The following is a 13,364-nucleotide window of genomic DNA, read 5'->3' as shown; positions in this document are numbered from 1 at the left end:
ATCAGAGCACCCTGGTCCCCTGCTGCGTCCTCGGCACCTTCAACATTGCGGGATAGTGAAGCAACGAGACGCTCCAAAGGTGAAGGAGACATCCCAGAGCCACCTGCCCTCACTGCTGGACAACAGCAGCCCTGGTGGGTGACAAATGTCACGCGTGTGCCACCAAGCCCCAGGCTGCAGGTGGCCCGGTAGGGAGAGATGCTCCTGACAAGGGAAGGGCCTGGACGGCTCCAGCCTGACTCATTCTCCGAGCTGGGCACGGCTCCTTCCCCATCTCCCCGAGCCGCCGTGCGGGACCTGGGAGCGGGGGATGCCGCCTGCAGCGGCGGGACGGGGGCCGTGAGTCAGCGCCCAGCTCAGCGCGGCGCCTCCAGCCCCTCGGGAGCGCCGGGTGCCTCCCGGCAGGGCTGGGTGCCGCCCGGCACCGCGGCCGCCGCACCCTGTGGTTTGAGGCTCGTTGCAGGGCGTCTCTGGCAGGTGACTAAGGGTGTTGCAATGAGGAGATGGGAAGTGCAGAGACCCTGGGGCCGTGTACGAGCTCCGCTGAATCCACGCGGGTCCCTGAATCCCCGCTCTGGCCTCGAGGTGCTGCCGTTCCCTGGGCTAGGGGCTGCCCTGGGCACCTCTGGGCAAGGCTTTCCCCAGAGGAAAAGTTCTGCTTTTCCCAAGCAGATCTGGGCTGCGAGGTGCCCGGCAAGGGCTGTGGAAAACAAGAGTTTGGCAATTCTGCGCAAATATGTGTGAGGACACCTGGAGTCATCCTGTGACRGGCCATGAGGATGCTGTGCCCGGATACTGCTGTGTGAGCCTGACAAGCCCTGGCAAAGGGAGGCATCATCCTGGCCACAGCCAGCTGAGCACCTCCTGTGCTCACCTGCCATGGACCCCTGGCCCTGGTTGCTACTGCGGCCATCTGGTACGGTGGGTGCTGTGCAAGGTAGGTGCTGTGCAAGACCATCCTGCTGCCCTGCTCACAGAGGGCCTGAGCAGCACCAGGGCAGTTTTGGAAGCCCGTGAGGCTGTTCTGGAAACCCATCCAGGCTGTTTGAAGCCACTGCCAGAGTTACTTTGTGGGTCTGAGCTGGCTCGTTGCATGGAGGCTCCTCGGGCCACCAAGGGCTCCTCACCCTTCTTGACCCAGACAACATGCAGTTTCCTTCTGTCCTTATTTCCCTCCTAATAATCTCATCTACTGAGCAACTCCAAAGAGCTGAATCACCTTCATTAAGGCTTCATTAAGGCTTTTGCTGCGAACCTTGCCTCACATGCCTCAGTGCAGTGCTTGGTCGCAGCCAGCCGTGGCCAGGCTCCTTCCACCCATCTGGCCRGCGCTGTGGCACTGGGATCAGCCTTGTGGCTCTCAGGACAAACATGTCACGTTTCCACAGGGACCAAAGTTTGAAGGCCCGGGYTGAGCAGGCTGGGGACTCTGCTCAGCTCATTGGGGGCCTTTATGGGGCTGGGCAGCTGCTGGGCATTACAGGTTGGCTCTGCGCCCTGTTGGGAGCTGCAGCATCCAAAATCCCTCTTTCTACGCTGGGGGGTGCTGGGCCCCAAGCTTTTAGATCCTGCTGCCTTTTCCCTCCATGCCAGTTGGGAGAGAGTCTCCACGTGCAGCAGCTCTCCTGCCCCTCCGGCAGAGCGGCAGCCTCCTGCTTGGCCGGGATGCGCAGCCCACCAGGACCTCCTTGCCGGCTGGCCTGTCCTCACACCAGGGAGCGGCACGTGACACCAGCGTGCTCCTTATGTCCTCRATGTCCCCATACTGGAGGCCAGTTCTCCTCAGCTGTCTTATGATCACTGCTTTGTTCTCGCTGCCAGTTTGCCCATGGCCTCCCGGCTTCTCCMGGATGTCCCCAGGGATGCACATGAGCAAGTTTCCTTACAGCTCATGTTCATAGGTGGTTACGCTGGCCCCACCCTGCCAAGGTGTGGGTGGTGGTTTCCCAATGTTGGAAGGCACCCGAAGGCTGTGCYGAAACATCCACAGGGATGTCCAGCTCATCCTGCTTTGCTGACATCTTAGCTGGGAATAAAACAGCCGGAGCAGCCGCTGGGAGGGCAGAGCTGCTCCGTGCTCAGCGCCAGGCTGCTCGTTCTGCGCCTCCGCACAGTAAGRATGGGGCTGCATGCTGGAATTTTTGGTTTGGGGGTTGGATTCCTTCCAGGGTGTTTTCAGTTGTGTTGGGACCAACATGTCCCAGCATGTGGCTGGGACAGGGTTATTTCCATGGCACACACGGTCCCTGCTGGGGAAGTGTCTCAGTGCTCATGGACTGGTACAGACACTGGAGGAATTAGGCTTAGCTGGTGCCTCTATAACGTTCTTAACGTTGCTGTAGGGAGATGCAAAGCTGGCGTGGSCAGCCTGCCTTTGGGCACCTGGCTTTGGGGAGCAGCAAGTGCAGAGGGGGATCAGGAGTGGACGGTTTAAGGGTATAAAATTGCATAGGGCTGAGGGTGCTGAATGCTGGGGTTTGCATTGGACAGACTCGGCTCTTTAGGACAAGGGCTGGGAGGGGASCACAGCTGAGGTCCTGGAGACCTCTGGTCTTGCTGCCAGCGGGATGTGACGTGGCCAGGAGCAGGTGCCTGCCCAKGAGGAGGAGGAGTCAGTGGAAGGCTGATCCTCCAGCGCAGCGTCGGGGGCTGAGCCGGCCCTGGCTTGCTTCCCTCCGGGACACAGGACGTCGCAAAGAGCCCGGGCCACATGTGCAGGCTTCACTGTATGACACGGGCAGGCTCTCCAGCTCCGGGAGTGCGATGGATCAAACATTGCCTCAGGCTCAGAATGGCGGCAGGGAGCCAGCRCTCCTGGAGCCTTCCATAGCTTGGTAGCTGCTTCGTTTCATGGCCCTGGACCCTCCTCTTCCTTTCCCCTTTGATGATGGGGCCATGCAAACATGGGGCACCCAGCCCTGGTGCCCCACTGGTGGGGAGCACCTTTGGGGACAGGACCTGGGAACAGCACTGGGGGTACTGGCTCCCTAAGCAGATATTTTGCTCTAGCCTCACATTGGAAGTGTTTTCCCAAGACCTGAACAACCTTCCAAGTGGGAATGCGGCTCCTCTCCCTGCGTGCCCAGGGCAGGGCATCCCTCCCGGGTGGAATGGGTGCCCTGCTGCCCGCGCTGTCCCTGCTGGCCGTGTCCCTGCTGCCGCACGCGGCTGCCACGCTCCGCATCGGCGCCTTCAACATCCAGGCGTTCGGGGACAGCAAGATGTCCGACCAGACCATTGCAGACGTCATCGTCAATGTGAGCACGACCCGTGACGGGCACACGGGTGGTCACTGGTGGGGATGGGCTGCACGTGTTGGGGTGGAGGGAAGCGCTCAGAGGTGCATAGGGAGGTCCCTGGGTGCTGGACCCTCATGCTGGTGTTGGGGTTCCTGGACTGAATAGGGTGACCCTGTGATGGCTCCAAGCCAGCCCCAGGCTGCTCCTCACCATGCAGCAACTCCTGTCCCCAGATCCTCGGTCGCTACGACATTGTCCTGGTGCAGGAGGTGCGGGACTCGGACCTCAGTGCCGTCACTGAGCTCATGGAGCAGCTAAACAGGTACGAGCTGTGCGACGGGGCTCCGGAGGGTGCTGGCCCTGTCCTCTGGTGTCCATTGGGGTCCCTTGATGGTGGCTGGGGGTGAAGATCTTGCCCTGGCCAGGGTGCCAACCCTGTAGGAACAGTGTGAGCTGAGTGCAGGAGGAGCAGCGAGAACATGTCAGCAAGCAGCTCAGCTCCCGCGATGAGCCACATGCCACCTGGGTTTGCACTGCACAAGCAGGGAGGAAACGCAAAGCTGCTTCTGCATTAACAGCCAAAAAGTGCAGGAGAATAGTTTTCCCTTTCAAAAAAAAAAGGAGAATAAGAGCAAAGCACTGAAATCAGGTAAAAGAAATGGAAAGGAGCATCCTTAATGCCTGCAGGTAGCTGGAAGCTTAAGTGTTAGAGCAGAGGCAGGTGCTGACTGTCAAAAATCCACCATGAGTAGCAGCAAGGAAAGGGATGTGAGCAGCRCAGCCCCCTCCCACAGCTGAGGTCATGTCTAAATATGTAAAACCAGAAAGAACCCAAACTCTAACTAGCCAAGTCTGAAAAACGCCCTAAGACCCTCATGCCTGAGGGATGCGCCAAGGCCAGTCTGGTCCCTGGGAATGGCAGGGCTGAGACATGGCTCCGGTTTCGGGTGCCCATGAGGAGGCCTGAGCTGAGCCTCCCTTGTGAGGCTGCCGGGAGGCAATGGCCGAGTGGGAAATGGATGGGAGCTGGAAAACCCGGGAGACAGGCACCCTCCCAGCTGGGAGCAGCCCCAGCCACTGCCTGTCATCTCCGAGAGGAGCTGGGGAACCAGCCAAAAGGGAAAAGGCAAAGGAAAGGGCAGGGAAGCGGGCATGGTTCCCAGCGGGAAGCAAACTGGCTCTGCAGGATGGAAAGAGGAAGGTGATGGATGTGATGGGGCCAGATGAGCCCTTCACTGGCAGGGGACATAGGGGCTTTGGAGCTGCCCCTGCGTGGCAGCTTGAAAACCCATCAACCYTGCCCTGACCAGCCCCAAAGCAGCCGACGGATCGCACGGACACGGCTCAGCCCGGGGCGCGGGTGCCCGCGGGGCACGAGGGTAAAAGGGTGACTGCAGTGATCRGATTGCTGCACTGCTGAAGGTGACCCAGTTCTTGGGGACAGCCTGGGGCTGGGGCGGAGGTGGCTGCTCTGTCATTGAAGGGCATCGAGTGCTTCTGAGATGCCATCATTGCGTGGCATGGTGGGGACAGCAGGATAGCTTGGGCTGGCTCCCCAGCGGGCAGGGAGCCTGGGAGCAGGGCACAAGGGCTGATGCCACCCCACACTGTGGTGGCTGAGGGGGCATGGCTGGACAGTGGTGGCTGTCCCAGCCGTGGTGGCTGGGGACACAGAATGGCCATCGCAGGAGTGGGCAGTGCTGGGCAGACAGATCAAGGTCCTGCTGTCACGTCTCATCCCTGCAGCGCATCCTCGTCCCAATATGCCTACGAGATCAGCGGCCCCCTGGGGCGAGAGAACTACAAGGAGATGTACCTCTTCATCTACAGGTGACGGGGCCAGCGCTGGGCACGTGGGGTGCCAGCGGGATGGGGTTCAGATGTGGGTGCCAATACGGCCCTGTGTCACCTGCTGGGGCTCGGAGTGTCAAAGCCCCCAGCAGGACCACAGCAGATCCAAGTGCCCTGAGGGCAGTGCTCATGGGCCATGCAAAGCCCCGGTGTCACTGTCCCYTTGGCCCCCAGGACGGAGACAGTGTCTGTGCTGGCCACCTACCAGTACAAGGACCACCAGGACGTCTTCAGCCGGGAGCCGTTCATCCTGAGGGTGTCATCGCCTCACACCAGTAAGTGTGGGGAAGACCATGGGGACCCTCGTTGGGGGCACCTGCTCTGTCCAGAAGAGCTCTGGTGGCCCTGGAGCGATGGTGTGGGAGGTAACAGGGGACGGTGGCACTGCCAGCTCACGGTTTTCTCCCCGGCAGAGGCAGGAGAGTTTGTGCTGGTGCCGCTGCACTCGGCGCCGCACGCTGCCGTGGCCGAGATCGACGCGCTCTACGATGTCTACCTGGCCATCGTCAACAAATGGGACACGGATGTGAGCAGGGCAGGGGCATGGGCATGTCCGGGCACAGTGGGTTGGGGGTGACGTTGAGGGACAGACCCCGCTCCAAGATCCCTTTGCACCCAGACAGAGCTGCAGCCATGAACATCGCCTGTGCAAGACCAGGTTGATGTGGCCCAAGGTGGTGGCACCTCTGCAGTGACCTGCTGCATTTCAATGCTGCATCYCTCTCTGGGGCAGAGCATGGACTCAGAGACTGGGGGTCCCGAGAGGATGGCTGATCTTGGGGTGCAGCCAGTGCTGCTCTGGTCCCACCCTCCGCTTTGCCCTTTCTGCAGAACATCATGTTCCTGGGGGACTTCAACGCCGACTGCTCCTACGTGAGGCCCGAGGACTGGTCCTCCATCCGCCTGCGCACCAGCGACGTCTTCAAGTGGCTGCTCCCCGACGGTGCCGACACCACCGTGGGCAAGTCGGACTGTGCCTACGACAGGTGACGTCCCCCTTGCCACCCACCCAGACACGCAGGCAGAGCCCGAGGCGGYCACCCCGGCGGTGCCCGCCCTGGGCTGGCGCAGGGAGCCGCGGAGCGGGGACGGGCGGCACCCCCTGAGCCTGGCTTCCTTGCAGGATTGTGGTGTGCGGCGCCAAGCTGAAGAGGAGCGTCGTGCCCAACTCGGCCACTGTTTACAACTTCCAGCGCGCTTTGCAGCTGGAGCAGGAGGAGGTGGGATGCGCCGATAGGCAGGGAGCACAGCCAAGCTGGCCCTGGGCATCCCGAGGGGTGGCCAGGATGTGCAGAGCAGCTTTCCTTAAGGATTGGGGACAGGCTGGGGCCACAGCCACAGAGCAACAGCAGCGGGGCTGGCCCAAGTGCTCCCCTGAGGGCACAGTGGCCTCTGAGCAGTGCCACGCTTCCAAAAAGCCACCAGAGATGTGCACAGCCCCACGTAGAGGCACCGGCCTCTCCTGAGACAGGGTAGCCAGCTCCCAACCTGTTAACTGGAAGCTCTGGATGCTGAAGGACTCATGGGTGGGAAAACTAGGGGTGATTTGGGGATATTGCCTGTCCCTCAGGGAAACTCTGCATGGGGGCCGCGAGACTTGGGGCAAGGCCACTCCTGGGGCACTCCCTATATTAGGGCAGGGACTCTATGGCTTAGGGCAGCCAAGGYAGGTTTTCAATGGCCTCTAAAGCAATTTAGCACAGAGCTCCTGAAAGAGCCCAGGTCTGTCCAGGCTGCCCGCACCCATGTGCAGTGCAGAGCAGGTCTGGACACCTCTCTATGGGAAGAGGCCAAACTGGGGCCTGGGGCTGGAGATATCAAGGAGGCAGAAGGGTCTTTCATGGAAGGCACCACCACACTGCGAGTCCCTTCAGTACCATGGGGCGCTCAGGGCTTGTCACCCTCTCAGCAACTTACCCACCTCTCATCCCCTACAGGCCCTGGCAGTCAGTGACCATTTCCCCGTTGAAGTGAAGCTGGCAGCCTGAGCTCCTCCAGCTGCTGTAGAYCGCGATCCAGCTCCAGCTCCCAGAACTGGTGGCCATGAAGGGACCCGCGGCAGCCCTGTCCACCAGCCCTGCACGTGGGCTGTCCCTGTGCCAGCCTGGAGAAGGGTCACAGCCAAATACCAGCTGTGCAGAGAAATCTCAGCAGGAACCAGAGCCTGGGKACAGGCCAACCGTCAGGGAGCCCCGCTGCCACCAGGAAGCAGTGACCAGCCATGGACCCGGAATCCAAGCATCTCTCTCTGGCATCATCAAAAAATGGCTTTATTGACAAATCTCCTTTTCACAACGAGGTGTTGGAAAGGAGRGAGGTTATCCAAGATCTGTGGGCTCAGGACACAGCGGTATCGGATGCTCTCCCCTCTCTGCTCCTCAGGTGGGCTGAGCAAGCAGTTCCCCTGCTCTCAGGAAAGGCAGCAGTGGTGTCAGGCACAGGTAGGGTACGAAGGGGAAGGGGTGACGAGGGCAGCCACAGGAGCAGGCAACACCTTGCTGGTTGTTGGCAGTGCAGAGCGCTTCCCTGTAAGAGGCTACAGCTGTTGCAGCACTTCAGTGGGTCACACAAGCTCCTGCTACCAGGCCTGGGATGTCTGGCTCTTCAGCCCTTCCTCTTCTTCAGCATCTCCATATACATGCGAAGCGACTTCTGGATGGACTCTTTAGAAATAAAGCCGACAAAGTTCTGAACGTCCTCTTCCTGGTGAGTCAACAGGCGGTCCAGCACCGACTTCCTCATCATAGACTTGGTGATCTGACGGGCATGGTCTGCGGAGAGAAGAGTGAGGATGGGGAACACTCCGGGCTCACTGGTAGCGACCAGCTGACGGACACTGGCAAGTACCATGATGCAAGTACCACGGAAGGGGAGAGACTGTGCACCAGAGGGGTCTTTATCCTGGCAGAGAAAGGCACACGGCAAACTCACTAACTGGAAGCTGAACTGGAAAAATTCTAATAAAATAAATTGTAATCTGTATCCAGCACTGGGAAAATGACTGCTCTAGCAGGACAAATTAGATCTTTGTGCTCTCTAGCTCTTTGTGTCTTCCAGGATGCACCTAGCCCATATCCAAATACACCTCACCAGGCTCAGAACAGCACTTACTGAACCAAATGCTCTATTATACAAAAGTGCTCTGGCTCTAAGATCCCCCAGCCCTTTTGACCTCTGCCAGGGCATTCTGTTTCTGTTTAACATCCTCTATAGGTAAGGCAGGAGGTGCCTGCCTTACCGGGCAGAGCCAGCCACTGCGCTACAACAGCGGCAGCCTTGTCCTGGAGCTTCTCCTCGGGCACCAGCTCGTCCACAATGCCAAGCTGCAGGGCTTCAGGTGCAGAGTGAAGGCTGCCCAGCTGAAGGGAACGTTCAGCAATTCGGTGTCCCACAACGTTCACAAACGTGTCCTTAAACCTAGAAGAGAAGGGAGAAAGAGCCACGGTCATGCGAAGGAACCTGCCAGCAGCAGCTGCACCCAGACATCAAAGCTATAAGCACTGTTTACCCCACAGTCTCTGCTCACACTTCCCAGGCACAGGGAGACAGGCACAGGGCAAAGCCAGCAAGGTACTTTTGCAAATTCTGGCGGTTCTGCAAGAATTCTGCAAAATTCTGGCAAGAGACATTTTTAGTGTTGTACTGATGGAGTCCCCGTGTCCTTTCAATGAAAGGTATTCTATACTCTGACTGCACAGGTCCCAGCTGTGCCCACTAGTGCAGCCAAGGTCAAGGGATCTATATCTCAGTATATTAAATGCTTCTGWGCTTTGAGAGGTTTTTTTAGATAGCTGTGGGATTTTGCAGGTACCCACAAGAATCTGTATTTTCGGACTGAGTTCAACCAAGAAGGTCTCCCAGTTTCTGCACATGCTGCAGAGTCAGAAACTGAGACTATTGCTGGTGAAGGCTGCAAAACAAGATGTGAGATCATTCTGCAACCCAAAAGGGTTTCAGACATGTACAGGACAAGACAAACAAACGAGGTGCTGGGCTGGTTGTGTCCTGTAACTGCGACTAGCTGGTCACTCCCTTGGGATGGTCAAATACAGCTACATTTCTGTGATTAATTAAAGCTTATTCATAAAATCCTTCAAGATGCACTTGGCATATGAGCTTAGAAGTGAGAGACACTGGCCTACCAGAAGGGAGCCACAATGCCCAGCTGTGATTCGTTCAGGCCAATGACGAATTTGGGGTTGTCAGCCATGATTCTGTAGTCACACGACAAGGCAAGGAGACAGCTTCCTGCTGGGCTGGATCCCTGCCAAAGGCAAAGAGCCCAGGTCAGTCCCATTTTCCAGCTACAAACATTCCTGGCATCCTATCCCAGCAGCCTTGTTGTATCCTCCAGAACAGGGAAGACACGGGCTGATGGAGCTCCCAGGGACAGTGCTGATATCCCCCCAAGTCCTTGCTCAGCTGATTTGCAAGATGGTAAGAAACAGAAAACCAGCCACTAAATATGATTTCTGATATATTTACCAGAGTTTAGCCTTTTATAAATTTTTTTTTTTTTTTTTCATTTTCCCAGCCTGAAAATCTGACTCTCATGGGGTTTTGCTCTCTAGTTGGGCTGCAAACCCTGCAAAGCAGATTTGTTTAGGCATTCTCTTGCAAGTTTGTAGCCTAAAACGCCACAGACTTTTGTTTAGGGATCTCTAACGCCTCCCATCTGCAAAACTTCACTTTTGGAGTGTCTTTGCACTAGCTGGTCACAGACCCAACTGCCTTGTGACAGTCACTCCAACCATGCGCCACCCAAGCACTGCTATATTGGCAATAAAATAAGACCCCAAGTGTGTAACAGTTACACATCCACAGACCCCATTCAAATAGTTTCCTCCTGGCAAGAACTACAACTGCAGGAACAAACCCAAAGGAAATATTGCACTGCCCAGGTGTGACATGTCGTTGACCAACAGGCTGAGGACAAGTACTTGTGGCACGTGCTGCTAATGACATTTGTGCAAGACACAGAGCTCACGTGGAGCCCGCAACCTCCCTCACGTCACTGCCCCAACCCAACAGGCAGGAGTGCTGCCCTGACACCCCAACGCAGTACTTCAGTCAGCACTGACAAGCCTGGCTTTGCAGCAGTCCCTGCCCAGACACAGCACACAAGCCACAGCAAGYGTAAGCTGGGGGCAGCTTGGAAGGCGTCTCTAAAGGACTTGCATTGATTGCAGCGACTGTCACCATGTTGGAGCCGTAGAGCCGGAGCCAGATATTCTGCACAGCTCTCCAGAACTCGGCGTAATGCTCCGTGCTCTTCCCACACATCTCGGTGATGTCCAGGCCAGCAGAGAAGATTTTGGGGATGGCCTGGAATTAGGAAGACACAAACATCACTGGGAGTCACTGCTCAGGGACAATCCTTCAATTCTCTAAGCACTTATCCTGGAAACCCCAAAAAAGGGAGAGTTGACACAAATCAGGGTCTTCTGGAGTTAGGAAAGAACCTCCTCAGCATTCCCACGGAGAGGATTCCCCAGTATTGGAACACAATTCCTCCTCATCAGATGCCCTAGGTGGACACCTTTGTTACAGCCTTGTACACACATCGTGCCTGGAAATGAGTGCTGGCTTCCCCTTGCCTCCCCCTCTGGGCAGTTCAAAAGATCTCAGGAGGTTTGCCATGTTTGTCGAGGGACAGATTTGATTTGAACAAGCAACAACAGTGCTTTGTTATAGTTTTTGTGCTAGAAAAAGCTGGAGGAAAGAGAACAGCCTTTGCAAGGCTCCCCTGGCCCTGTTTCTGGAGCTCATTAGAGCTGTGTCCTGGCCTTCCCATGCCTCCAACCAAAGACCCAGGAGACCAAACACGAGCAAGGGCAGCCCCCGCGAGCCAAGCCACCCTGCACTGCAACCCCAGGACAACACATACGGATGTGAAGATCACGGCCCGGCAGCCCCGGTTGTTCTCCAGCTTCTCCAAGCCTATGGATAACTCAGTCAGGAAATCCAGGCTGAGGCTGTTGACAGGAGGGCTCTTAAACTTCACTGTGGCGACGCCTGTGTCACAGCAAACGTGAAGTCATCAGAAACCCCTGTCCACCTCAACATGCACCACACACAAACCACTCTCAATTTCAGATCAAGAATTTCAGAATTTCAGCTGTTTCCCTCTTTCCCCAATCACGTATTTTTAGTCATGGTGACCAAGGTGTTTTCCAAAGAGCCCCCAGTGCTGGACCAAAAGCAAGGTGCTACCTTTAACCAGCTCTTACCACGGCTCACTCACCGTGGACCGGCTGTCCTCCACACAGTGTGGTGGCCAGGCCGGGTGTCCCCAAACCCAGCCCACCTGGGGGTGGCAAGGCCTGGAGGTCCTGTCTCACTGCAAACACCCTGTGGCCGTGCCTGGGGAATGACACTGCTTGGGGGGGCTGCAGGCAGCACGGCCCCCTGCCCAGCTGGYGCTGCCAGCTGGGGACAGTTCACCCGAGCTGGGGACAGTGTGAGGACAGGCCCAGGGGCCCATCAGCCAAAATCAGTCTCCTAGGAAGAKGGCCCTTTGATTGGTGGTCCCACGATAGCTGCTCTGGGCAGCCGGGACACAGAAATGCCCAACAACTGCTCACTGAAGGAGTGTCTGTYGCTCCACCAGGGCAGGGACCTGTCTGTCCCCTGGGTAGGGACCTGCTGGGAGGCAACGCTGGGGCAAGGGACAGGGCTGCAGGACCCACCAGGTGGTGGGACAATCCTGCCATGTGARCTGGTGTCTGCATGGAGCTCATAAGTGGCACCCAGCCATGTCCAGCGCCCACAACTATTTGGGTGTCCACAAACACCTCTCTCCGATGGTCCCAAGCAGCTGCGTCTGGAACATCAGGGCTTTGGAGGCTCTCCATTCCCAGGACCATGTGTGTCCTGACAACCGAGGGACACTTCAACCCGCGCCGTGGCAGGCACGTGAGAAGGTCCGGAGACGTCCACATCGCTGGTCCAAGGTCCACGGAGGAGCCATGGGGGCCGCGGGGGCAGAGGGGCGCCGGGCCGTACCTGAGCCCTCGTCCAGCTCCACCAGCATCTTGTTGTTGCTGAAGGCTCTGCGCTGGGCGGGCGGGAGGCCGGCGCGCTCGCGGGCGCCGCTGCCCCACACACGGCTGCAGAGGGGCAGCAGCCCTGGGGGGCAGAGGCAGGTGGGGCCGGGCACGCGCAGCCCCYTCGGTGCACCCGGTGTCACCCACCCGACCCACAGCGGAGGGACACGGAGGAACCCCAGCCCATGGCACGGGGATGTGGGGGCAGCCCCTGCCATGATGGGGGACGGGGTGATGCCCCGATGCCGGGAAAGGGACATGGGAGGGCGTGTCCTATGGGAGAGGGGACATGGGGGCACCCCGGGCCACAGCAGGGGACATGGGGGACAGCCCTGCCCCACGCAGGGGGCACGTAAGAGACCATGGGGACCATGTGACCCACAGCAGGGGGACAAAGGGGACAACCCGCCCCACAGCATGGGGACATGAGGGGCGTGGGGACATCCTGATCCTGGGAACACGGGGGACGATGCTGCCCCACAGCGTGGGGGCGTAAGGGCCCATGGGGACACGGTGACCCACGGCASAGGGACATGAGTGGCTATAGCGACACGCAGACCCACAGCAGGGACACGCAGGGGACAACCCTGCCCCTTGCGGGGGSGAACGCGAGGGGCCATGGGGACACCCCGACCCGCGGCGGGGGACACGCGGGACAACGCCGCGCCACGGTGCGGGGCGCAGCGGGACACGCGGCACCCGGGCGCAGCGCGGGGACGGGGGCGCGCGCGGGGCCCCCCACGGCGGGGGCGGCCCGGGGGGACCCGCCGGGGCGGGCGCACCTGGACGGACGATGCAGCGAGCGAAGCTCAGCGCTGCCGCCATCTTCCCCGSGGACACCAAGGGCAGAGCGCGGGGCCGCGGGTGGCGCGTCACGGCCGCGGGCCCGCCCCCGACGTCACCAAGCCCCGCCCTCCAGGCAGCAAGCCCCGCCCCAAAGACAGCAACCCCCGCCCTCCAGGCAGCAAGCCCCGCCCCAATGACACCAAGCACCGCCCTCCAGGCCACAAGCCACGCCCTCATAAAGTTAAGCACCGCCCTCCCTGTCACCAAGCCACGCCCCTGGGCCTTCATCCGCGCCCCATCCACCAAACTCCGCCCCTGAGCCACGAGCCCCGCCCCCAAGGCCCCGCCCCACCGCGGTGCCCGGTCGCTTGCGCGCCACGCGCCGCTGGGTCCCGCCCGGTCCCGCCGCGGGTGGGCGGCCGTGCCCGCCCTGACCGTGCCC

The 13,364-nt window shown here is 59.3% G+C and overlaps 2 protein-coding genes across 2 annotated transcripts; one reads left to right on the top strand and one right to left on the bottom strand.

The window, feature by feature from the left end:
* The first annotated feature begins 2,821 nt into the window (after positions 1–2,821).
* Positions 2,822–7,096, top strand: DNASE1L2 (deoxyribonuclease 1 like 2). Its single transcript, XM_026049071.1, has 8 exons — positions 2,822–3,257; positions 3,473–3,561; positions 4,986–5,069; positions 5,265–5,365; positions 5,504–5,616; positions 5,922–6,076; positions 6,214–6,310; positions 7,028–7,096. The coding sequence occupies exons 1-8, from the start codon at positions 3,060–3,062 to the stop codon at positions 7,076–7,078; spliced, it is 888 nt and encodes a 295-aa protein (XP_025904856.1). The 5' UTR covers positions 2,822–3,059; the 3' UTR covers positions 7,079–7,096.
* A 251-nt stretch (positions 7,097–7,347) lies between these two features.
* On the bottom strand, positions 7,348–12,968 carry ECI1 (enoyl-CoA delta isomerase 1). Its single transcript, XM_026049070.1, has 7 exons — positions 12,919–12,968; positions 12,096–12,218; positions 10,978–11,105; positions 10,269–10,415; positions 9,233–9,354; positions 8,329–8,507; positions 7,348–7,861 (listed from the first exon to the last, which is right to left on the bottom strand). The coding sequence occupies exons 1-7, from the start codon at positions 12,959–12,961 to the stop codon at positions 7,695–7,697; spliced, it is 909 nt and encodes a 302-aa protein (XP_025904855.1). The 5' UTR covers positions 12,962–12,968; the 3' UTR covers positions 7,348–7,694.
* Positions 12,969–13,364: the final 396 nt, after the last annotated feature.

This window comes from Nothoprocta perdicaria, unplaced genomic scaffold (genome assembly GCF_003342845.1).
Source record: "Nothoprocta perdicaria isolate Ctin4 unplaced genomic scaffold, notPer1 scaffold_59, whole genome shotgun sequence".
Taxonomy (NCBI): Eukaryota; Metazoa; Chordata; class Aves; order Tinamiformes; family Tinamidae; genus Nothoprocta; species Nothoprocta perdicaria.
This window is presented reverse-complemented; position numbering and strand designations above follow the sequence as displayed.